A 25,388-nucleotide genomic window follows, 5' to 3' on the forward strand; every position below is an offset into this window, starting at 1 on the left:
ACAAGGAAAAACAATAGTAAAACAGTATGCTCTTTTAACAGGGTGACCATAGGCCTGTTGAAAAAAATTATGCAGGTTTTGTTTCTGTTTAGAATTGCACTGTTTTAATTTGAGGACAAACATGAAAAAGGCAAAAGAAAAACATCTTTTAAAGTGCTTTAAAAAGAAAAGCATGGCAGGTGAGCATGACAAAGGCAAAGAGACTGCATGGTATGGTGTTGAGTCTTCAGGCTGAATACAAAACTGCAAATGAACAAAATAACACATTTTAAAAGACATTTTCCTATTGGGTTTATATTTCTGTGTTGATTAATGTTGTATTCTTTTCTTTTGACCTTTCTTATTTTTTTTAACATAATCGGAGTGAAGATCTTTCCTGAACATCTGTGAAATATTTTGTACACTCAGGCTAGACGTAAATAATACATGTTGGAGAGATGTAAACACCAATGGGAGAAATAAATTATGTACGTGAACACAGGGCACTATAGCTAAAGTAATGAGCTGAAACATAAGAAAATTCCATTAACTTGATCATCAGAAAAAAAATCCTTATAATTGGAGGAATTTAATTTTGAAGAGATGTCTCCTTTGGGAAGTAGAAGCCCCATTACCTGAGGAATTTAAAATGAACTGCACAAAACAGCAGTAAAGAATGTTAAAGACCAATCCTTTATGAGGACCATGACTATCTTTTCCATCTCAAATCTTTGTGATCTCCTGGTTTTTCTTATAATTTAAGACTATAATGAATATTTTGTTTGTTGAGCTACAAAGGAAGCAGTTTAAAGAACAGAATTTTATTGCAAGATTACCAGAATTGCTTTAAAATTAGTTTCCATTCTCTAATCTAGTATACCAACATTACCAATATCATGATGTTACATCTAAACATTGCTCAAGAGATTTTCAAAACCAACAGACTGGTGAAACACTCAGTGTGGAGGTGGTCAACTTTTAGGAACTTGCTTCTGAAAACCATCAATCTCCACCAAAGTGCCTCAGCACTCCATTGACCATTGGGGAAGAATTAAAGTGCCTTGGAACAAGATCCACAAAAACTAAGCTAGGTAGTAAAAGTGTACTGAGGACAGAGTTGTACATTGAGTTATGAATCTCTTTGATGTTCAGGTGTTTTAATGCTATTATTCCTTCGAGCAGAGGTTTTCCTGAAGGTTTTAGGTGCTTGTTTCTCTTTCAAAAACTAAGAAAACAAGTGTAGCTGGAAGAATCCTGTCTCCGCTCTATAGTTCAGAGATTAAAGAACTCCTCCTGGACAATGAAGACACAGCAACAATTAATTTTTTTCTTTTAGGGAATCTCATGTCTTTTAAGAGCCTCTCCGAGGACTATTCTAGGGGAACAGAAAAGAAGGGGAGTGCTCCAGCCTCTTCTTCCTTTGAGCCTCTTACAGTTTTTGTAGACTGAAGGCTTCATTTGCCTTCAGACAGATTAAGCAGGAGCCTCTATTCTGATTAGAGGTCTATGACTGGGAACAGGGCACCCTGGGCTTAAGCCCCTGCTCCGCTGATTGTTTCTGGACTTATGGGTATAAACCACATAAATGTTCCATAGTACAGACACAAAAAGCCATCTTTTGTCCTTCCCAAGTGAGTGCCATATCCACGAGGTTACAGACTAATTCCCTCTCTCTGATCTAATGCATTTTTAATTCTTTCAAAGTGAGCAGCTTTAGCAGAAGGGACAGACTGTTTTATTCTTTCCATGTCCCCGTGGACGATGGGCTGTTTACCTGACAAGTAGAATAGAGTTGAAGTCTTTGTTTTCCAAAGGAAAGTAATCCAGGTCCTTCACCTGGAGAATGTCTTAACCAGTGGAATTTTTACATTAAAATGCAGAATAACCAAGCCTTTGGAAGGAAAGCATTGGTTATAGCTGACTTTTGTGTGGAGGTGGATTTAGCAAATGCTCTCCAAGATCTGAAGGGCTTGGGGGTGAGAGGAGCAAGTCAGTCAGATGAAGCCTGAGACACCTTTGGGCAAATACAGCTTCTGGGGAATTTAAGCATAAAAACTGTAGTATCTATGGAGGTTAGTCACCCCCAGGGTCAGCTGTAACTGAGCATGTGGTATGAAGGAGCCTGGCTCCAGTTTTAGTACCTAAATTTCACATCAGCCCCACCTTCAGCACCCAAAACCTGCCATAGGAATCTGGGGACTGGGTGAACCTCATAGAATCATAACCAGCTAGGCTGGAAAAGACCTTTAAGATCAAGTCCACCACTAAACCATGTCACTAAGGGCCTCAGCTACGCCTTTTTGAACACTTCCAGGGACAGTGACCACTTTCCTGGGCAGCCTGTTCCAATGCCTCACCTCCCTTTTGGTGAAGAAATTCTTCCTAATATCCAATCTAAACCTCTCCTGGTACAGCTTGAGGCCATTTCCTCTTGTCCTATCAGTTATTACTTGGGAGATAGACCCCCACATCTCTCCATCAGGTAGCTGTAGAGAGCGATAAAGTCCCCACTGAACCTTCTCTTCTCCAGGCTAAACACCCCCAAGTTTCCTCAGCTGTTCCTCACAGGACTTGTTCTCCAGACCCTTCACCAGCTTTGTTGTCCTTTTCTGGACCCACACCAGCAACCCAATAAAGCCAAGTGACACATTTGGTAAAAATACTTCCAGGGGGCGTTTTTTTGGACGCCGGGCCGGCACCTGCCTCCCTGCCGGCCGCCGATGGAGCGCATCCCCCGGCTGGGGTTCCCCAGGGCGGCGGGAGACAGCGACTCGAGGTACGGCGAAGAATTAACTCAGGGGTAGCCCACTGGAACCGTAACCGATCGTCCCGGTGGGGCCTCTCCCCCGGCGCAGGCGGCAACCGGGTCCCCTCGCAGCCTCCACCCCGCAGGCCGGGCGCGCTGCCTTGGCGGCTCAGCAGCGCCAGGGGAAAGACGGGCTCGCTGACGAGAGCGTGAGAGAGAGGCGGCGGCACCGCCCTCCGGAGAGAACGGCGGGGAGAGGCTGGTGCGAAGCGCCGCATCTCAATGAGGGCCGGGCTAATGCAAATCACTGCAACTGGCAGCAGCAGAAGAAAGGCGAAGCAGCTGCCGCCCGGGCTCCCCAGCACCGCGTTCCAGCTAGGGGAGGCGTAACAAAGGCAGCGGAGCCGCTTTCTGCGGCAACTCCTGCGATTAGAGCCGGCTGGTGGCCGGGGGGGTGAGGGGGGAGCTGCCGCTCTCTAGCCTCATCCCATTTCGAGCTGCCGCCTTCCCTCCGCCCCCACCGGCAGGTCCGAGGGAGAAGGTGTTCGCCAGGCTGCGGAGAACAGGTGAGCTCCCAGGCCGGGGCTTGGGGGGCCGGGGTCGTCCCGCCCTGCGCGGGGGCTGCGGCGTTGGGGCGCGGCGCTGTGCACCTGTGCCCATTGTGTGGGGCGGCGGCCTCCGCCGAGCGCCGCAGCGCCCTGCCCGGGCGGGCAGCGGGTGCCGGTGTGGTGTGTACCCGGCGGCGGGAGCGCTGGTGTCGCGCCGTCACCCGTTCTGTGTCCCCGGCTGCCCGTCCCTCGGCACCCTGGGAACGCACCAGGTGCTTCCCCCGTGCACCCGGAGGCGAACGCACCTCGGTTTTGTCAGCGTGTGCGGTTCGCGGTGCGCTACCAGTCCGCAGCGGGCTGAAGTGCTTGATGCCGCCTTCAGCGGGCTGGCTGTATGTCAGAAACGTTTCCCCTACCTACCCCAGCAGAATAAACCTCTTTCGATGCCGCTGCGGCATGCAGCCACGTTTTAGTCCCCCCACAATGACTTGGTAGTGAGCCTGCGGCTTAGTCTCTGAACGATCTTCGGTGGGTGCCAGTCGCATCGCTGCGTGATGTATTTTTTTTTCATCAGGTTGTTTTATGTAATTGCTCACCCACACCTGCATTATAAATAATTCTTTAGCGGATGTACAGGGTGTGAGGTGTTGGACATGGTGATTTTGCAGGGGTGTGTCCCTTCATTTTTCTGTCTCTGTACGTATGTGGTTGTATATTTATGCCCACACAAACAGAAACATCTGATCGGATCAAATTGTTTAGGATTTCTTTGTCTGCTCTGACCTTGTATTTTGAATGCGATTTTCTGCAACATAACAGGACTGTGGTGTTCCAGGGGAGCTCCATTTCCTTTTTAAAGGGTGTAATTGGGAAATACAGCCGTTATTGATTAAAGCGTATGTGTGTATGGAAGAAAGGGCAGCAACTCGCACTTCTACCTTTCCCCATCCAAAACTGATAAAGCTGAAAGTCTCTTAAAAAAAAAAAAAAAGAAAAGAAAAAAGCGTATCTTCGTGTAAACTTGCTTTCCGTGGGTTTTTTGTTTGATTTTTTTGTGTCTGAGATGGTTTAAGCAAATGAAATAGCAGACCTAAGAAAATCCATTTTTGTTGGCACAGGCATAGCTTTTGAGATACAGTTTCTGGATTGTGAGTTCTAGGATTGGTTAAATCTGAATAACAGGTTTTCATAGGAATTAGAAGTGAAGTAAAACAACTGACAGGGTTTTTTTTTTTTAACATGGAAACGTTGGTGGTATGTTCTTGACTCTAAGCTCTGGCCACTGAGTGGTATTTTGTGTTTAAACTATAGAGGAGTGTCAGTGAAATGCCACAGTAAGTGTTCTTTCACTGAAGTAGGCTGTATGTGTGTATATATACTGAGGAGGAAAAATGTAGATTAGTCTATTATATGTATGATATGCAAATATATACTAGAATCATAGAATACCTCAAGTTGGAAGGGACCCATATGTATCACTGAATCCAACTCCCTGCTCCTTGCAGGACTACCTAAAACCAAACCATATGGCTAAAAGTAATATCCAGACATTCCTTGAACTCTGACAGGCTTGGTGCCATCACCAGTTCATACTGTGTTGTTTATGTGCTTTAGGTACCTTTAAAGTATTTACAAATATAAATCTTGCATATAAACATAAGCACATGATCCTGTGCTAGTGTAACAGAGTAAGCTGTGAGCTGTAACCAAATCAGGGTAAATAATCTCCACCAAGGCCCCCCACTTGGCAGTGGTTGCCTTAGGTGATTGTTCCAGTCAAACACTGTGAAGTTGCTGAGCACATCCCCTACAGCTTTGCAGCATCAGGGTCCAGCTATATAATCACTGCTTTAATGCAAACTTTTGTAAGCTAAAGAGCATCCTTAAGTCTTTCTGTATTTCCTCCTATTGCTTTACAACTGGTCTGAATATATTTTTTTTTCTTCTTCATGGTCACACAATTATGAGTGGTTGAAACAAAGCTTGTGCTTGCTATTTTTTTTTTCTTTTTATTGGAAATCAATGAGAGAGGCCTCTTCTAAATTAGGTCTGTGTGTATGTGCTATAAATAAACTTACTGTGCTTTGCTATTCTGCAGACAATGCAAATCGAGATGGCTCCTAAATTAAAAGAAATGTGTTTTCAACTTAATGATATTTTGATAATTCTATTTTTATAATATTTTTATACTTATATTTTTATAATATTTTTATTTATGAAGATTAATGTGCAACTTGTATTCAGCCTTGTGTTGTTCATAAAAAGGAACAGAAGTATCTACTTCCTTGATTTCATTTCAGAACATGTGAGTGTCCATATCTGTGATCTATATTGAACAGCTGGGATCATTTTGGTCAGAGCTGATGGGTTTTTGTCACTGTCAGACATGGGAGACACCAGTTGATAATTTACCCCTCAACACTGAATTTATCACTCCTTTGGTGATGGGTTTGTAGGCAAAAGAAGCTGTCAGCCTTAATCAATTTGAGTGTTAGGCTTAGGATATTAATCATGCATCTTGCAAGTGTTACAGGGCACTGAAGTAGCTTTCTGATTGAAAGGTACTCATTTCCTGTCTCCCTCTATTTTTTTTTTTATTATTTCATTGCATTTGAACACTTCTGTTTTTCAGTGTATGCAAAGTATTTGCACAAGGACAAATGAAATAATTTACTACAAAGCTTAGGCTGTAGGGAAACCAGTACTTGGAACATGTGAGAACTGTTGAACAGTGGGCTTCACCCGCTGAGTAGTAGTCCTCATTCTCATCACCAACCTGCAACACCTGTTCCTCTGACGAGTTCTTAACTGTTTATTTGTTGGTGACTGCTCTTCTGAAATGGAACGTCTTGAGATCACAGTTGGAACAAACAGTGGAATGAATGGTCTAGAAGGTAAACTGGACTCAAATAGCATCTGAATATAACATGAGAAGTAGAACATTGATGTGGTTTTTTTGTTTTGTTTTATTTTGTTTTTTTTTTTTATTTTCTTTCCCAGTAGCTCAGCTTTGTCTCCTCTTTTTCACAGTTCTGACTGAATTTGAACGAACATTTTTTAATGTTGCATATTACTAGCAGTTGGTTTCATAAGTGCCATTGCTATGCTGTATACAAGCCTAACTTGGTTTTATGGCCTGGCAAGAGAGGAAGCTGTAAAATGAATGTGTGAATGTGGCATGGTTTCATTCAAACATTTTTTTCTCAACCTGAAAAGCAGTCCTGTGTAAGTGCCATGTATAGAACATGAATTCCCAAGTGAGCTTCCTTAAAATGTGTAAGTTTCTTAAACTTTTTCTGGTCTCCTGTTCATCCCTTAGATTGAACTTCAAGATGTCCTTTGGAAGAGATATGGAGCTGGAGCATTTTGATGAGCGTGATAAAGCGCAGCGATATGGCAGGGGGTCCCGGGTAAATGGTTTGCCCAGCCCTACTCACAGTGCCCACTGCAGCTTTTACCGAACCCGCACTCTACAGACCCTGAGTTCAGAGAAAAAAGCTAAGAAAGTTCGTTTCTATCGTAATGGAGACCGGTATTTCAAAGGGATTGTATATGCCATCTCCCCTGACCGGTTTAGGTCCTTTGAAGCTCTCCTGGCTGATCTGACCCGAACTCTGTCTGACAATGTGAATCTGCCCCAGGGAGTGAGAACAATCTACACGATTGATGGCTCCAAGAAGATTTCCTCTTTGGACCAGCTAGTAGAAGGTCAGCAGTAAGATTTGGAGGCATAAAGTTATGTTTGAGTTGGTGTTTGTTTGTCTAATCTGTTAAGATTTCTGTAAATAGGTAACAGTATAGTTGTTTTTATTGATAAAGAAAAGATCTTCAGTGGTATAATTAGAATTGTGAATATCTTAAAGTGTGCCATGAAATATTATCGCCTTGCTTATTTCCCTCTTGTTGAAAGTGTTTGACTTTTCCTTTTCTGTTAATCTAGTGCTGACAGTCCTAGATCCCAAAGATCACATCTGTTGCTTCTCTTGAACACGCATATTTAAAAATGCCAGTGCTGATGAAAGTTTAGTCAGTTAAGCTTGATGAAACTTACATGAAATTCTTCTGATGGATTTTAACCATTTTTTTTTTTTAAAGTCTGTGTGTATCTAGTGAAAAGCTCCAAGTCTTCCATAGAAGTAAATATGCCTTAAGTAAAACACCCTTCTCTCATTGAGTAGCATAAATATAGGCAAGCTGTTGTAATTTTGCAGCCATGGGGTAGACTGTAAACTTTTCTCCCCTGTAGCATTTCCCTTTTCCTCTTCCCCAGTCCATCGGCACCCTTACCTTGCATGTACCTGCAGTATGAAGCATTACTAGTGATTTGGTCAGAACTAAGAGGTCCTGGTCACTGTCAAACATCAAAGACTCCTGTTGCCAATTTGCCCATTGACACTGAAATTTTCCCTCCTTCACAAATAGTTTTGTTGGCAAAAGAAACTGTCAGTATTAATCAATTTGAATAGTAAGCCCGAGGCTATTAATAATACTTACTGTATTAATAAATACAAGTTTTAAAAGTTGCTATAGTAGCTTTTCCAACAGAAAGTGCCTATGGCTTTCAGTGGGTTTCTTTTTGTGTGTGTGGGCAGTAGCTCCTTGTACAAAACACCAGACTATGTATAAGGTCTGAAAGCATTAACTAGCATATGGCCATAACCAGGGTTGTTTTTCATCTGTAAAATTCAAATGCAGGTGCTTGACTGTGTTCAAATAAAATAAAGGTGGAACAATGTTTTCGTTGTTGTATTGTGGGCAAACCTGCAAAGCCACTGTTTAGCCAATTTACAGTTGTAACAGAGATTGTAATTTCTTTATGATTTTAATTTTTAGCAGTGGGTGAGAGAATTTGCAGTATCAGGATGTGATGAGAGAATTGGAAGGTAGCTAATGTGGGGAGAGAAGAAAAAAAGGTTAATGATGAATAAAATTCCTGAAGGAGGAGTGCATCTTTGCATAGCAGGTATTCAGCCACTGTTGAGTTGTCTCCTTTAGGTGTCATAGTAGAGGAAAGCTTTGTAAGCAGTTTTATGAAGAGGATATATTTGATAATCCCCCTTGCATAAAAAGGAGCATAGGAGACAACATGAAGATGCTCAGAAAGAAAAGTTAAGTGGTAGGATTATGCATGTAAGTAAAGGTTTTTGGAGTTAGGACAATAGGTTTAGTGAAATTAAAAGGAAACTGGTCTAAGATCAATGTTATGAATTCCAGGGCAAAGTTAGAACTACATTTGTCAGGACAGTATTTAATTGGTGCAGAAAATCAATTTCTGTGAGGAAAGACCAATATTAATCAACATCTATTTAAAACCAGTATTTGTACATTTTATTTTATCATTTGATTGGTGTACTCATCAAGAAGTAAGTATCATTGATGCTAATGTTGCATCAATGCAGTGTCTTTTGCTGCCAATGCACAAATAAATTCAGCAACCTGTAAGATTGGTTTATTTTGTCATCCTAGAAAAGAATAACACCAGTTATAAATCAGTCAGTCAAAATGAATGACAGTACAAGCACATGTATATTTTAAGTAAGGGCTTTGGGATTTCTTTTCTCTCTGTGGAAGTTTATTCCTTACTTTTTCAATGAACACATCTCCCTTCCTGTGTATAATTGGACAGTCTTATTTTCTTGTGCCAGTAACATGGTGGGGTTTGCAGAAGTCAGTCTTTGAGTGCAAGTAGAGATCTACATCCTTCTTCCACCTGAAAGGGCGCTTCTGTCTATTTGTATAAAGGAGATGGGTTATTGTTTCTGTCATAGAGCTTCACTGTGCAGTACAGGTTCATATATTATTAGCTCAGTGATGGTTTTTACATAATCCCTTTTCACTCTTTACTGTACAAATTTCTCAGAGTTTGGCTAGTCTGCTACTGCATTAATTAGCTTGAAGCTGTGCTTTGTGTTTAAATAGCTGGAAAATCACTTGATTTTTGCCTCTTGCCAAATGACATTTGTGCTCAAACTACTGAAATACTAAGTATTACTTTCTATTCCCTTACTGTATGAATCCATTTAATGAGACTGCTATGATTTTAGATGATTTTTTTTTTTTTTCTTATTTTGGAGATGGGGAGGGTACACTGATTTTAGTGATTGTGTTGTAAGGTGAATGTGTAAGGTCTTGATTTGGGTTTTTTTTGCCTTTATGTCTGTGAAGAAATTCCTGTACTCTTACCTTTCCATATGGTCACGGAGACAGAGAAGCAGCTAGCTCCTGGGGGAAACAAGACAGCAGCCACTGTCTTTCATCTTAGAGCTTAATACATAGAGCTGCATGAAAGATAGTCCCAAAGGAAAAAGATTGTAAAGGAACTGTTTTGCTTCAGTAATATTTAGTTCTGTCCTGCACAGAATTCAGAGCTGGCATGGTTGTATGCTGATGTTGTAGGTTATTTTGAGGTGCAGGGACACATCTTCCCTTTATTTGAAACTGATGACTTCCCTAGGTTGGTTTGTTTGTTTTTTTTTAAGACTTGGTATATGTGAGATTTGTTGGAATTTAGTAACAAGGGGTGTGTACTGTTGCAAATTTTCATATGCCCTGTAACTTCTTCTCTACCTTAGATGGAGGAAAAAATTAAATGGATTCATGTTGCATTCTTTTTTGTCAGACCTCATGTTCAGGACCCTCTTACCTTTAAGGAATTGTTTCCAAATGTGACGACTTTATTCCCTAGATATGACATGCAATCAAAGCATGTAGAATCAATAAAGATCAAGTTGCTCTTAAGGCTAAATTGTCTAGCTGTAAACAAAGTCTAAGTAAAAAAAAAAAATGCTTTTTGCTTTTCCTAAAGTATACCATCTTTAAAGCTAAAGGCAAAGACTCATGGGTCTTAACCAAAAATTACCACTGAACAGTATATCAAGGAAAGTAATAGATTATTATGAGCAGCATTACTTTGAAACAAAGAGTATTATTTACTGTTTTTACTCCTGGGGTCCTGCTATTTGGAACAAAGACCACAGAGTCAATCCATAGCTAGAACTGCATCCCTTTCCCATTAATTTTTACTATAATATTATCTCAGAGTCTTGGGTATGAACCAGAATAATTTCAGGTTTCCACAATACCTACCGCAAAAGATGAACCCTGCAGCAGAGAATTGGCAGTCAAAGACAAACCAAAAACCCCAAACCACAAGGGTGAGAGAGTACTGAGAAACAATATTGTCACATGTCAGTATTGGGTGCACTGCCAATCTATTGTAAAGACTTGTATGTGTGTGTGTGCACATTTTGTGTAGGCATAATGGCAAAAATAGTTTTCAGGAATAATCTGAAGAATAAAAATGAATGTGTCTCAGGGATTATTTTGGAGCTGCAGTCCTCATTGAAGGAGCAGTTTGAAAGAGCAGAGATCTACCAGATTTAGAATCTGGTAATGGCTCTAACTAGCTGATAACTCCTGGGAGAGGTGAACCTCACTGCAGTGGCAGAGGAGATGATGGGTCAGTTGAGGTCTGCAGGAAGGCTCTTGCGAGCTGGAGGTAAGCAGTTGTGTTTGATGCAGCAGAGAAGCTGCCTGACAGAGGAGGATGATTCAAAAGGCAGTGTCTCCTTGCCAAAGTGCTGGGCAGACTGTGACAAAGTTCCTGACTCTTTCTGTATGTGTGTCTTGCTACTCCCACTGTCACCTCATTCCTCTTAACTCAGCTTTTCCCTCTCCTGCCTGCTACTACTGCTGTCGCCTTTACTCTGTTGACCTCTCCAGTGGTGCTGGTGAGAAGCCCAGCCAGCTCAAACTGTAGGAATTGATTGACATGGTCTCTGATGCACATTAGAGCTAATGCTCTTTCTTCTAAGTCATGTCTACCTCAGCAGCTGGGAATTGGTGGCCTGGAAAGATTCATATGCATATGTAATATGCTACCAAAATAATAACAGTAAAGTATCTGTTTAAATGTTTGTAGAGCTGGATCTGTGTGGACATTTGCTTATAGGATTGAATTTACACTGGATATTTACCATGGACTTGATCCAGGGCTATCAAAGTTAGTGAAACTTGGGCTGGATCCTGTGGCAGAAATGCCTACAATCCTTATTTTGTTTGATAAACAAACCACTGAATAATCCTGTTGCATAAAATGGTAGAGGGTTGTTCTGGCACTGGTTTTTTGATTATTTTGTTTCATGAATTTGAGAAGATTCATCCATTCAATTCATCCATCTATACTGTGTCTTCCTTAATGGCTTGGAAGGTCCCATGATTGCTTTCTCTAGGTACTTTCCGGTTATTTTTTTTAAGCATGGACAATGCCTGTCTTGCTTGTAGAAAGACTACAGAAATTTGGTGGGGTAGAGAGGGAGGAAGTATGTCTTAATTTTTTCATTTGGCTTTTGATGAGGAAAACAAAAAAGTTTTAGTCTACGCTGAGCAGAAAGAATGATGTGCGAAAGAAGTCCTTTAAAAGGTTTGAGATCTGTTTTAAACCAGTGGTTTCTGGTGCTTCTGATTGTTAGGTGAACATGGGTAGGTCAGATTTATTTCCTGTAGGTCCTTCTCTTTTGCACTGTTGCATTTTTTTCAGGCACTGCAGGAAGACAAGGCAACAGTAATGTAGTTTAAATAGGTTATTGCTCTATTAACTAACACATTTGGGAGCTATCAAGTAGTAACTTATTTGGTTCAGGTCATATTCCTTTTGCAATTTCCCCTGCATAGTGAGGGATAGTCAGAATTCTTTGTCCTTTCCCCTGAGAGGTTGCTCTTCTGCCTTTTGTATGTACAAAACCAAATGGTGGAAGTGAAGCAAAGAGGGTGTACCTGTTACATGGGATACTGGGGGTGTCAGTCCCTTTCCTTCTCTCTGAATTTGTTTCCTGCCTTATCCACTGGGAAAATGGACCACAATGAATGTTGCACTGAACATCTTCACCACCAAAGTGTGCAAGCACCATGGTTCCTCTACCTCAGGTGGGCTTGAAGATTAACTTTCCTTTCCTAGTATGCACTCTGCTCCAAGGAACCAACACTATTTTGAATAAATTGGCTGTTCTCCTGCCTCTACAAAGAGGGGTTGGTAGTTCGCTCTGCATGATTCAAGCAGGTTCTGTATTCCTTCTCCAGGATGTTCACCTAATATCAGCTGGCTTCTTTATAAAGCCATTTTAGGTGAAGTCGACTTTAGCACAGAAAAGCAATGCCAAACATCCCTTTTAAGAGATAGCACCTTGATCATTCTTGTAGTGCGAATATCAGCAAGCTGAAGGAAACAAATTGCTAATACCAATAGGCCAAAAAAGGGATCAACTCTTGGGTCAGGAAAGCTCTAGTACTTACAGACAGCAATTCAGTGTCTCCTTAGCAGCCATCTTGTACAGAGATACTGTTTTCCTAAATTATATTTTTAATACATGAAGCACATCATGAAATTCATGTGCACGTTGTGACCTCTAAGAACCATCCTTCAGTGCTACATGGCCCTAATGGTTCAGCTGCATTGAATTTTGACAGATGTTTAACTACAGGTAGTAGGGTTTTGTTTGTGTCTTTTTTTTTTTTTTATTTTTTAAGTATTAACTGTGTTTCGGGATCTGTCCTCCACGATTAGCTTTCTGATTAGCTTCTCAATGATGAGATAAATTTTAATGGTTCCACATGGAATTTCCTGAAGTGTTGAGCACTTGTACAAATTAAATTGTGGGATTCCTGGTTCAAAACTGGCAAACAAGCATTGTGTGTAGTTTTTTTTTTTTTTTTTTTTTTTTTTTTTTTTTTTTTTTTTTTTTGTTTTTTTGAAGGGTTAAAGTGATGTGTTTCATTTACACTGTTGCTATGAAGAAGTAGGGGCTGTCAGGAAGGGGATACTTTATAAGATTTACTAATGGATTTTTTTTTTCGTAGATGTCAGATATCCCAAAACAGCTGGGTGTCCCCCTTTTCTTTTTCTAATGGCTATTGGTACTATAATCAAGTGTCAAAATTTCATTAGTGACAACTGACCGCCCTGTGAAAAGCTTGCTCTCCTCTCTTGGGGAACTGCAATCAAATAGACACTTCAAAGGGGCTGTCTTTTCTATGCTTTTGTTTAATCCAGTACAGATTTTGTTTAATCCAGCATTTTGTTTAATCCAGCATAGTCCAAGAATTCCTTATTCAGCATGTGTTATGTTATATATCTAGTGTTTGAAGATTGTTACCTTCTTTCCCCAGCTGCCAGTTAGTCAAAGCTGGTATTTGCTCAGGCTTGCCTCAGAATAAGAGCTGATGGCGCTCAGTGGGATTACCTCTGGATGTATTTTCCTGGTGCTTTGGAGCTGGGAACACCAATTTGCTGCTGGTATTGCCTGTCCGCAGATTGCACAGTTTCTTTCTCTCCTCAGGTACAATCATGGGGGTGAAGCTGTTTTAAAAATAAAAAAATTTTTGTCATCACCTGATAGTTATGAAGCAGCAATAGCTGAGGTGGAAGGTGGATTTATTGGACTAGTAAATCATGCCCCTTGTGAAACGTCTTTGCAGTCTTTTCTCCTGAAGGTAACTATGAAAAAGAAGAGAGGATGAAAATCTAGGTGAAGGATTTTTGTCCTTTTCTTTGAGATTTCATTTGCATACGGACACCATGGCTCTAAAGGATTAGGCTAGATACTAAAATTTCTGGGCGCTGTCAGGGTGGATTCCACGTTCAGAAAACTGATAACTCGTGGTTCATTACTGTGGTTAAGCCTTTCTGTTCTGAAGTTACCATATATATGTCTGTATCCCTCTCAAATATATACAGTGGATAACAGGAAGAATTTACCTTTGTTTCTTGTAAGGTTGATGTAAGTGTTTCATCTTAGATTCTTTTCTTGATGATTTAGATGTTACTAGAATGCACAGATAAACTTGAGTTTTCATGATGACTAGTAAGCATTGCAATGTCTTCATCTCGCACTTGGTATTTTGTTCAGCTTTTAAAGAATGCTTTAAAAAAAGAAGAAAACAAAAGTATTTTTATGTTCTTGCTTGATCACACTCCATTACATTTATCTTTGGTGCTGAGTGGTCCATTTTCACATGTAGCTCTGACTTCTTTGTCTTTTGGTGTTCTTCCACTTCCTTTCTGATAATCTCAGAGTGTGTTACTGTCTGATGTTTGAAGCATCATGCCAATAGACTTGAACCTCTGTTGCATCTGGGGCCTCATGTCTCACATCATCCCCTCTGTTTCTAACTGTGGTAACTGTGTACCTCCCAGCATTCCTTGTATGCTATCTTGTCTGTGGGGCAGACCTTAACATTTGTGTCCAGAAGTAAAATTTAAATACTTATTTTTCTTTTAAGAACTGAACGGTAAGTCCTCTTTCCTTGGGGTAGGTATCATTAGGAAAACCTTTGGTTCTTACGTGTTTTTTGGCATAGGAGGTACATCACTGGCTTTTGTTCTGGTTTTGTTTTAATACCTTGGCTAAACTGCTAAAATAAGGTCTCTGTGCTGATAGCATACACTGAACTTCTGAACCCAGAAGAATTAAAACATCTCAGATATCTTTGTGGTATTGCTCAGGATAAGATTTTTGCATTTTTTGTAATGGAGTTTAACTGTAGGCTGCCAGAAGGTGTGGTCTTGCTGGATCTAGTATTGTTACCTTTGGTGGTTTTGTTTTTCTATTTTTCCCCAGCCGAAGGGTGAACTGAATCAGCTGATTGTTGCAAAATTAGTATTGTCTTTGTTACATTCAGTCAGATCACCAAGTTGATCTAACTCACTCAGTGCAACTGGCAGCACTATCACTCAGTCAAGCTCAAGTGAGAGGCTGGGAGCATCTAAGCATGTTCCCTTTTCACAGCAGCCTGCAGTTGTACTTCATTGAGGGGTTAATCAAGTGGGATATGCTGGTATTTATATCTTCTAGGTCCCCCAAAATCGTATGGGTGTGGTATTTGCAGAAATATTGTAGATAATGTTCCATTGGAAATCTTAGCTGCAATCCATTTTTTTACTTTAAAGTATGGTAAATTTGTTGTGAGTAGTGTTCTGTAATTATTCCTCTTTGCCTTCCTTTTGCCCCTTTTTATATGTTGAGTCAGTAGAATAATAGTGAGATTTCCTTCCTGTACATATCCTGCACTTATGCTACCTAAAGCTTTAAATAATCAAATGTCAACAACTCTCCTATGACACTTTCATCCACCTTTTATGGAAAGTTATTTGTAACCTGTAGTTTTTGATAATATTTCATATTATTTCCCATGAAGTGTTTGGGGCCTGCTGTTTTGTTAGGATCGGGCAACTTAAGCATGAAGGCTGGGGGACTACTGTGATAATGTGCTGGGGCTGGGCAGCTGATTAGATATGAACACTAGTTACTGACAGGAGTAATCCCTGCTGCAGATGGAGTTTTCTGAAAAGAAAACTGCTGCTTTCAAGGATTTTGTAACAGCATTTTCTGAATGGTTAGCTGATGAGTGATATTTAAAAGATACTTTACAGTCTATAGCATCTGGGAAGGGAAGAGATCAATACTCTATGTAGATCAAGAATGATAAGAATAAAGTTTAATAATTTGAGAAGGATTTGATTTGATATTTTTCTGTTGTGTTGGTTTATTTTTTTTTGTTGTGTCCCCTTCCAATCTGACTTGCTGGTCTGGCACTTTTGTTTCTGCAGGGGAAAGCTATGTGTGTGGTTCCATAGAACCCTTCAAGAAACTGGAGTATACGAAGAATGTAAACCCAAACTGGTCAGTGAATGTTAAGACAACTTCTACTTCTCGTTCAGTGCCGTCTCTTGCCACTGCTAAAGGAGGAACTCCAGATGCAAAAGAAAATAAGGATTTCATTAGGCCTAAACTAGTCACTATCATCAGGAGTGGAGTGAAGCCACGAAAAGCAGTCCGGATTCTGCTCAACAAGAAGACAGCACATTCATTTGAACAGGTTCTTACTGATATAACTGATGCCATCAAGCTGGATTCAGGGGTGGTTAAACGCTTATACACACTAGATGGAAAACAGGTAAGAATTTTCATGGTGATCATTCTCAGCATGAAGAAAATACAATTTTCCAAATGGAAAAGAATAGTACATTAGTAAAAAAAAAAAAAAAAATCACATTTTTCTAGAACATAGAATTAGGCCTTTCGCTGCCTATCCTGTGCTTAAGATCTGTGAACAGGATCATATCTTAGCCTCAGTAATGGTCTTGCCATTTATGATAAATAATGGCTCTAAATCTGTCAGCTGAAAGTGTGATGTGGTTTTGGCTCTGCATGTCGGAAACGTAGGATGTCATTTTAAAGAAGCTCATTCTGTTAACTTGTTTCAGATTTTTCTTGCAGCAGTTCTATGAGTCATTGTACTTGCCTTTCCATAAACTGTAAGAACATACAATGAAGATGTACTTCACCATGATAAATGCAGGCCTACTGCTGTCCAGAGTGACCAAATGATGAATCTTACTGCAGCTAGAATGGACTATGAAGAAGGTGGAAGCTTAGAAAATGAGTGAGCTTTTTCACTTTTGCAGGAAAACAGGTAGGGTTATGTATGGTGCCCACATTTATTGAGGAGTCTGTTGTAGGTTACATGTTATTTCTTCTTGACACCTTCAAGCATTGTCTCTTTTTTGCTGATTAAATGAGCTCTGGTGGGGTGAGATTTTTGAGAGGCTTCTTATTGAACTTGAGGATGGAGGGACAAGAAAACATACTACAGAGTAATCCTACTTCTTGTCTTTCACTTTATTTGTAATTTACCTACAGACATATATTAATTATAGCAAAACTGGAGAAGCTTTTAACCTGGTGAAGGGCAAGACTAATTTCAGCATGACCTGAATTGGTTTTGGAGCAATGGTGACTCTAGAGTAATAAGGCAGATATTTGCATTTACACATGTAACTTACTAAACTGAGGAAATGATAGAGGTATAAAATGTGGGTGGAAAGATGAGCGACCAGTCTCCCTCAGAAGCTAGAAGTTGCTAATGACCAAGATATTTCTGCTGTAATATGGCTGTTTTATAGATTCTGTCTCAAGGATTCACAGATACACAGGTGTCGTGGTTTAAACCCAGTCAGGTAATTCGTTCGCTCACTTCCCCCCCCTTTCTTGCCCTCCCCCTGCTCCCGGAGGGACGGAGAGGAGAATCGAAAAAAGAATGCAACTCCCACGGGTTGAGATAAGAACAGTTTAGTAACTAAGGTATAACACAAATCACTACTGCTACCACCAATGATAATAATGATAAAGGAAATAACAAGGGAAGAGAATACAACACCTCAGCACCAGCCGACCGATAACTTGCCCCCCCAGCCCGACCAAGCTCTGACCGATACCTCCTCCAACGCTGCCGTCTCCCAGCCCTTCCGGCTAACCCCCAGTTACATCCTGGGCATGACGTGCTGTGGTATGGAATACCTCTTTGGTCAGTTTGGGTCAGGTGTCCTGTCTCTGCTTCCTCCTGGCTTCCCCTCCTCCCTGGCAGAGCATGGGAGTCCTTGGCCAAACCAAAACATCGCTTGTTATCAGCTCTGTTCCCGAGCTGAAAGTCAAAACACTGCACTACACCAGCTACCAAGAAGGGGAAAAATGACTTCTATTGCTGAACCCAGGACAACAGGTAACAGTGTAGCTGTCAGAAAATGCTGCAAAATATCCATGGTGCAGGTCAGTACTTGGCTAGATCCAGTGGTGATCCTAACACATCTGCAGTTATGGTGGTTAATATGCAGACATAGCTCTGGAAACAGTTACAGCAGTACCCGTTGATCTCAGAGAGGGCTGGTTAATGGACAAGCTGCTTATTCAGAGCACTGGTTCAAACTGGGGCCAAGTCTAGCTTGACCAGAACTCCCTTCCATTTGCTGTTTTGTATCGGTAACCTCTGATGCCAGTTACAGGAAGTAGTTCGGTTCTTGATGACTGCATACATGCCTGTTATGATTCCATTGCTCTGGCTTTCTTGGGAACTTTGACCTAGAGCAGAAATGTGGATGGGAAGTTCTGCAGCAGAAGTGTGTGTGTGGGGGAACTCTTAACTCCTATCCTTCTTACCTTGCCTCATGCTCCATGGTGCACTAAGGCTAGTAACTTTGAGGAAGGAGTTGGGATTTTAAAGCTGATCAGTGGTGGCCTTGCTGTGACCTTGACAGAGTACCTTGTGTGACTATTCTGGTTCTGTAAACCCTCTCAATAAAATAGGATTCATCTCTGTTTTGTGTTGTATATGTAAATAAACTTGTGGTTTAGTTATGAAGAAGTGCAGCCTGGAAGGATGCCAATGTGGCCTCCTGTCTCCTGGATAATATGCTCACTTTTTTTTTTTAATATTCCAACTCCCCTTTAATGGTTGTGCTTAAAATGAAAAAAATACCTTTACACCTGTTTTGGAGCTCCAATTGCTGGAAGTAAGTAGTAATATCCTACTACCAGGGGAAAGCAGAAGCCAGTTTTTCTTGGTCCAGATGTTGTCAAAGTTCAGTTGAATCCTTTGTCAGTTGATGGGATTTGAGATGAGTTTAGATTGGTGGTGTACTGGGACACTTGTTACCTACCTAACCTGAAACTGTTGTGCCAAAAGGCTCTTGCAGGCGACTGGTGTCTCCACACTCCTTTGCTTTTTAGCTTGTTGAGATTGCATAGCTCGCTGTGTAACGTACTGGTAAGGGGAGGCTTTGGAGGAAGGTGTCCGTTTGTCCTGACAGTGTGAGGGAGACCTTGCTCACTGCACATACAAAGCAGCTTTGCTGGCAGCATGGGAAATGAATGATCCTGTGCTCAGCAGGAGCAGCCTGTTTCTCACCCCTGTGTGGGAAAATCATTGATTTCCTGTGCTGCTGGGCAATTGCTGTTCCATTTTTCTCTGCCAAAAGCCTGATCTCCCAGATGGTGTTGTGCACCCAGTGATGGATTTCTTTATTGCTTAACTCAAGCTGTGAATGATTACTGGGAGGAAATCTATGGTAAATCCAAAATTTTGCCAGTATTGATAGTTGGGAACTTCTACTGTGACTCCTGCTGGAGCTTCTAAGGTTCTGGAAAAGCCTGTGTTCAGTGTTACTAAATCTAACAAATATTGTGATTAAATCTTTCATCATTAACTTAAAAAGCAATAAAGTCTTACAGCTCCGATCCAAGAAATGTAATTTACTGTACGGATAAGAGAATAAAGCTCTCCTAGGATTATTATTTGGAAATGTAAGTTGGAGAAAGACTAATCTGTACAGTCATCTCTTGTGAGTTATTTTATGAGGCAAACACTGGAACTGCCTATCCATGCCAAAAATTGACACGAATCCTGTGTTTCTTAGTGCTGGTGGGCAGTGAGGTATGCATACTGTTGTTGGGTACTATCATTTGATGCCTCAGGCTAATAAAGAGAAAGTAGGAGGAGTCAGAATCTTAAATGGACATCCAAGTTAGGGGATTGTCCCATACTGATGCTGTGCATTGAGAAACTGAGCTTAAACACTCTCCCTCTAACAGCCTGGTCAGATGTGATGTTTTGATGTGTGTCTCTAAAAGATATTAATAAATATTATGCTCAGTTAAGAGGAATTTAAATGATATTTGATGAGAACGTAAGGAGCTTGTCTTGTTGACAGAGGTGGTGCTTGGGTAATCAGTACCTGAGAAAAGTTATGATTGCTAGGAAGAAAGCTCTTCTGTAGCATCCCCTTGCTTTCCCCATCTCCCAAATTCTTAGTTTTGGAAAATTCAGTAATTTTTGGTGCACAGGATGCTTTGTGGGTGTTCCGTAGAACTCCAAGGGACCTTGATTAAGTAGGTGTGCTTTTAGTAGCCATTTAAATTGCTTAATGCTGAAATAGCAGGAGAAAGGAAAAAAAAAGACCCCAAACAAAGAACATCAAGCCCAAATAAAATAAACCCACTAAAACCCCCAGTAAAACAAATCCCAAACTTAACCTGTCTTATCTCATTGTGTCAGTGGCAGTTCAGGGACTGAAACGATGTTTTTCAGTACTGGATTTCATACATTTAATTTAATTTTGGTATAATGTGTGTCTTCTTCTTAGAAACAATAACATGGTTTATTTGCATTTACTCATAAGTCATCAGAATCTATATTTTGACTTCAAGGTTTCTGAAAATTTAAAGTATAATTTGATTTGCACTAAAAGGGCCACAATATACAGCTATTGCCTGATCATATAGCATGTCAGCGGCCCGCATTAAGTAAACTCTTGCAGTTCAGTTATCATTGATTCCTCAAAGCCAGGTAGGTTTTGTACCTATACTGTACGTACATTTTTATGGATATATATGTTTTTTTTTTTTCCCCTACTGATACAAGCAACTAATGCTGTTTGTATGCTAGAGGAAGAGATAGAATCACTTTCACCTAAGATACTATGGGTTTGAAGAAGATGGTGGGACTCAGAAGTGTTGACGCTTCATGAGCTCAGGTCAAAATAAAAACTTTTCCAGGTCTTGAACTGTTTTCCTTGCAAACTTTGCTGTGTAAGGAAAACAAAAATGGAAAGAGTAGGTTTAATGGCTGCTTGTAGGAGCACCAATCATGAGTGCATGCTCTTACTGTATTACTCATTTTCTTTCTTTCTTTTTTTTTTCAATTTTTTTTAAGTTCATGAGAAGATATTTTTAGCGTTGACCCTTCCTGTTATCATGTACTTGTGCTTAGATGGAACATTGTCTCATAGCTAAAATATGTCCGGCTTTACTGTAGCTGCACCTTTGGAGTTTGTTTTCTATCCTTCCCTTAATAGAAGGTGTCATTTTTTAGTTTCACATTCATTAAAATATGGTTTTGTAAAAGGCACTGTGTGCCTTACATCAAGGCTACAAGCTGTCTGTGAAGATAGAGGCTGGTTGCTGTGTTGCAAGCAAGCTCAGTTCTCTGGTTTCTAGTTACTTGGTGTACTTACGGAACATCACCAGAGACTAAAATGGGAGAAAAATGACAAAGATCACACTTTACAGCAAAATTGTGAAACAGTGCCATTTTTAGGGGTGTTATGATGTGTATATTTGCACAAGATATTTACCATTTGCATGTTTAGACAGAGACTAAAGTTTGGACAAAAGTGGTTTGTTACCTTGTAAGTCCTCCATTTGCTTTTGGCAGAGCAAACATCTGGTTTATATGGGACCTGCTTATTTGAACAGGTGGCTTGTTTAGCTTAACAAGATGCAATCACGCAAATTATTTTTCAGTTTACGTGTTAACCTGTTGGTTTGACTCCAGACAGATTAAGTGGCCAGCGGCAGAGATATCAGAAGAAAAGTCAGTATCTTATTATTTTTTTCATAAATATGTTATTGCAAATCAAATTATGTTTACAAATCTATTAAAAAATTGTGGCTGCCAGAAAAGGGAACATCACAGTGCTGGGAAGCTTGAAGCTTCATAGAGTGTAATGTGTTGTTGGTTTTTATTGGAACCCCACTCTAAAGGGGATATCTTATGATGCAGACAAACTCCCTTTCCTGTGGACTCCTCTCTCTGAAGGCACCTGGTATCTTTGTTTCTGGTAAAGAATTAATACCACAGTTTTGAGAAAGTACTTCCTCAAGTAAGAGAAAGCAACTCCACCTACACCTAAACTGAGCATGTGCTTTTAAAATCGTTTAGTTTTTAACAAGTGGAAAACATCTGATAATAGTATCTGTATATTACAATAAATTCTTGGCCAAATATACCTTTATGTAGGATGGATTAAAGATCACAAATGTTTTTCTCTAGACCTGGATTGTCCTTGGTACAGAAAAGCCTACGTAAAGTAAGGTAGGTACCATTTGTGAAAAGACATTCTCTGCTTAGCACTTGTGTAGCTTATGTTATACAACAGTCTAGACAAAAGGAATATTAAACACAATAAAATTTATGTACAGCGACTCCTTTTCTGTGTGCTCTGTAATTTTGATCCACATCAGTGTTTGTAATCAGTTCCATTTTTATTGTAGAAGGTGCATTTAATTTTAAGGGTGATTGGTTGTGCATGTTCTTTTTATTTGTTCTTAAGTTGTAGTTACAATCCACTTGACATGCATGCAACTTAACATTGTTCCCAGTTTGAAAAATGTGGACAATAAGTGCTATTTTATCTTGTGTATGACCTCTCTTGAGTGCAGTGACTTAACTTCTCTCTGTTGAAGGCTTTGGAGCTCCCTGCCAGCCACAGGCATACAGGGGTGCTGTTGTTTGACCAGGGGAACTGTGGTGAATTCTCTGAGAGATGTAAATGTTCAGATACTAATTGGGAGCAGACACTAAATAAAATGTCTTCTGCAGCTCATGCAAGCAGTTTAACAAGGAAGCAACAGCTAGGGAAACTTATGTGTATGTTTTTGAGGTGGTATTTTAGTATTGCGCTACCAGCTGCAGACCTGAAACCCTATGTGCTTACACTGTACAAGCTGGTTTTTTCCTAAAGTGCTTCTAATGTGAATGCTAGAAAATGCCTGTGCTGCTTAATTTTGGACAGGAAGCTTCAAGCCCTCTCTGGGAGATCCTGACAGACCACCATGTTATGTAGCTGTGAGAGACACTTTCCAAGAAGAAAGAGTGTCTCTCCAGCTTTTAATGCACCTCACTTTCCCTTCTTCCTGCCTGCAGTATATTTAATCAAAACCCTTTTCCTTTCTCTGGAAGATGTTATCATTTCTGGCTTTGGTGTTTTGAAAAAGTGGGTTCTTTTATTTTTTTATTTTTTTTTTGTCCTTGAAAGGTGAAGATTTTTTTTCCCAATACAGGGGAAAAGGCCCCTTTTTGAAGACGAAAGACAAAACAAAAAATTCAGTGACTGCAAATTGCCTATCTCAGCAGGTGGTGATGGGCTCTGGGGTGGTGTCTTGGAATATTCTTACTATTCGTATTGAGAGAAATGGATTTCCATTGCAAATTAGACTGTACTTTAACAAGAAAATCATGATAATCTGGTTTGAAATCATTCAAAAGAGTTTGCTGGCAATTGGTATTATCCTGGTGTTAGAAGAGAGCTGTGATAGGTCCTTGAATTCTTATGACTCTGGGTAGGCTGTTTTGATGTCATGGTATGACACTGACTAACAATTTTGATTGTTACTTAAAGTCCTCAGTAAAGGAGTGAACAGAAGCCCATTCCTAATTGAAAGCAGTGTGTTAATTTGTTTGTATAGGGTCAGTTCCTATTAAGCTTAGACTGACAACTCTGTTGCTCTGTCTCTAAAAGCTGTCTCACAATAGGAGTTTCCAGGGTTGCTAACTGACATCCCTTAGGAGCAGTAGTCTGAGTTTGAAAATTGCTAATGATAGCCCAATTTTGTTCCTTGTTTTTCTAATTAAGCTTTTATGAACTCAGTTTCTTTTCTGAAACTGCAGTCAACTGTGAAGCATCTTAACATATTTTAAATACTTTTCAGCTTCTTAAGCCATACGCTTTGCTATATCTTACACTGAGTGGCATGAAACACAAATGTCTTTGGATATTCTTATTTGTTCCGGAATTGCCTCTCGTGGTTCTTTTTTGTAGAAAGTGAGTCTAGGGCAATGACATACTTGCCAGGTGCTCAGCAAGTTAATGAAGATGAATCCAGGTCTCTACCTCTAGAAGAATTTTCTTAAACGAACCCCGCTGTGTATAGAAGTTGGAGTTGCAACTCTGTTTCCTTGCTCTGTGTGTTTGAGGATTTCTGCTGTGAATTTCACTAGAAGTGGGACTGAAACTTCCAGGATATTCAGGGACAACAATATTAGATACTATTAAATCAGCACTGTACAATGTATTCTGCCTTTTGCTCCTCCATTCCTCTTTAAGTTTGAAACTCATTTGTTCAAACCTGTAGGAAGTATTGACTTAATCTCTTCTGAATCTACATTCCCACTACTGTGTGCCGGTTAATGGGTGCAGAATGTCCAGACTCAATAAGATTTAGGAACTAATACAGTTACCAGTAGGTTAAAATATTTCCGTTGTGCTGAATGAAGACAGTAATGCTCTGAAAACAGCTTAGATTTTTATAAACCAATTAAGCTCTTTTAAGACTGTTTTCCTGACGTCACCAGTTAATGATATGTGACAAGGTGTGTATCACAGTTTTTTTTTTCTGAAATTTTAAGCAGTATCTGTTACAGTTTCCCCTAAAAAACTTTTGAAACAGGTCAGACCACCTGCTACAAGGTGTTTTTCTTGAGAAGGCTGCTGAGGAGAAAATCAAGTTTATTCCATAGGATTGAATTCTTGAAGTAATAGAAAATCAAAGAAGTCTTGGGAGTCTTGAAGGATGTGAGTATGGTACCTTATGCATAGATAAAACTGAGTGCAAATGGGTGTGAAATTATCAGAGCTGAGTGAGTTTGAGTTCAGAAAGCAAGACAAAAGACTGTAGAATACTCCCAGAAGAACCAGCAAAGCATTATAGGGCTTTGAATTCAGAGTTGGATGTTACTGAAAATAAAAACACCTGTTAAGTAGTTAAGGCTGATTGCTGCTCCCATATCAGTTGTTCTGGTGTATTTGGTTTTCCATTAAATGTTGGATCTCAGACACTTCTTTTAAATAAAACTCTGAGCTTTAATGGCTTAAAACTGAATAAGACATTGACTCATTGGGTGAATGGAGAGTGAAATTTGTTTCAGCTGCTTTTTATTGTCTTTTTGGCTTGGTTTAAGCAATGATTTTCTCAAATCTGAGAGACAGTAGGGGAAGATGGGGGCATCTTGTGGAATAGCCACAGTAGAGTGTCTTTGATTAAAACTCAGGGAAGGCAAATGTTGCCTGAAAGGCACATGCTGACTCTTTAAACAGAGGAATGTTTGCTGTTTAAAATACCTCACCTGCCTTCCCTTGCAGCCAGGTTATGTGTCTGTTTTGCATTAATTTGAGTTGCAGACTGCAGCTGCTGCTATATAACATGCATCCAAAAGCTAAACCTTTGACACTTTCTTTATTCTAATTGTCCCTGGAATATTCCACTGTCTCATGTTCCCTTTCTTGATTCCTGATATGGCTCTGAATCATTTTTCTGTTTCTGAAGGTTTTCTAGGAGACTCCTAAATTTTCTTTGAGTTTTTAACTACTGTTCTTGTGTATTTCAGTATTATCTCATTTTATTTGATGTCTAGTTTCAGCTCCTATTTATTTAAAATCTAGCAACTTCTGACAAATGGCACTTTCTGTGAAGGTGGCTGGCTGTGTGAAATGGTCTCCTGATCGCATC

At 40.1% G+C, this 25,388-nt stretch overlaps 1 protein-coding gene across 4 annotated transcripts in view; it reads left to right on the forward strand.

The window, feature by feature from the left end:
• The first annotated feature begins 2,951 nt into the window (after positions 1-2,951).
• The window catches only part of DCLK1 (doublecortin like kinase 1), a 243,935-nt gene continuing 221,498 nt past the window's right edge, over positions 2,952-25,388 (forward strand). The window contains exons 1-3 of one of the 4 annotated variants that reach the window (XM_062615023.1): positions 2,952-3,291; positions 6,593-6,981; positions 15,878-16,224. In XM_062615023.1, the coding sequence (XP_062471007.1) occupies positions 6,606-6,981; positions 15,878-16,224 (723 nt within the window). In that variant the 5' untranslated portion in view covers positions 2,952-3,291; positions 6,593-6,605. The remainder of the gene's footprint in view (positions 3,292-6,592; positions 6,982-15,877; positions 16,225-25,388) is intronic. The other 3 variants (XM_062615019.1, XM_062615020.1, XM_062615018.1) reach the window with 3 other exon arrangements.

This window comes from Pezoporus occidentalis, unplaced genomic scaffold (assembly GCF_034315485.1).
Source record: "Pezoporus occidentalis ecotype Australia unplaced genomic scaffold, CSIRO_AGI_Poc_V1 ctg18, whole genome shotgun sequence".
NCBI lineage: Eukaryota > Metazoa > Chordata > Aves > Psittaciformes > Psittacidae > Pezoporus > Pezoporus occidentalis.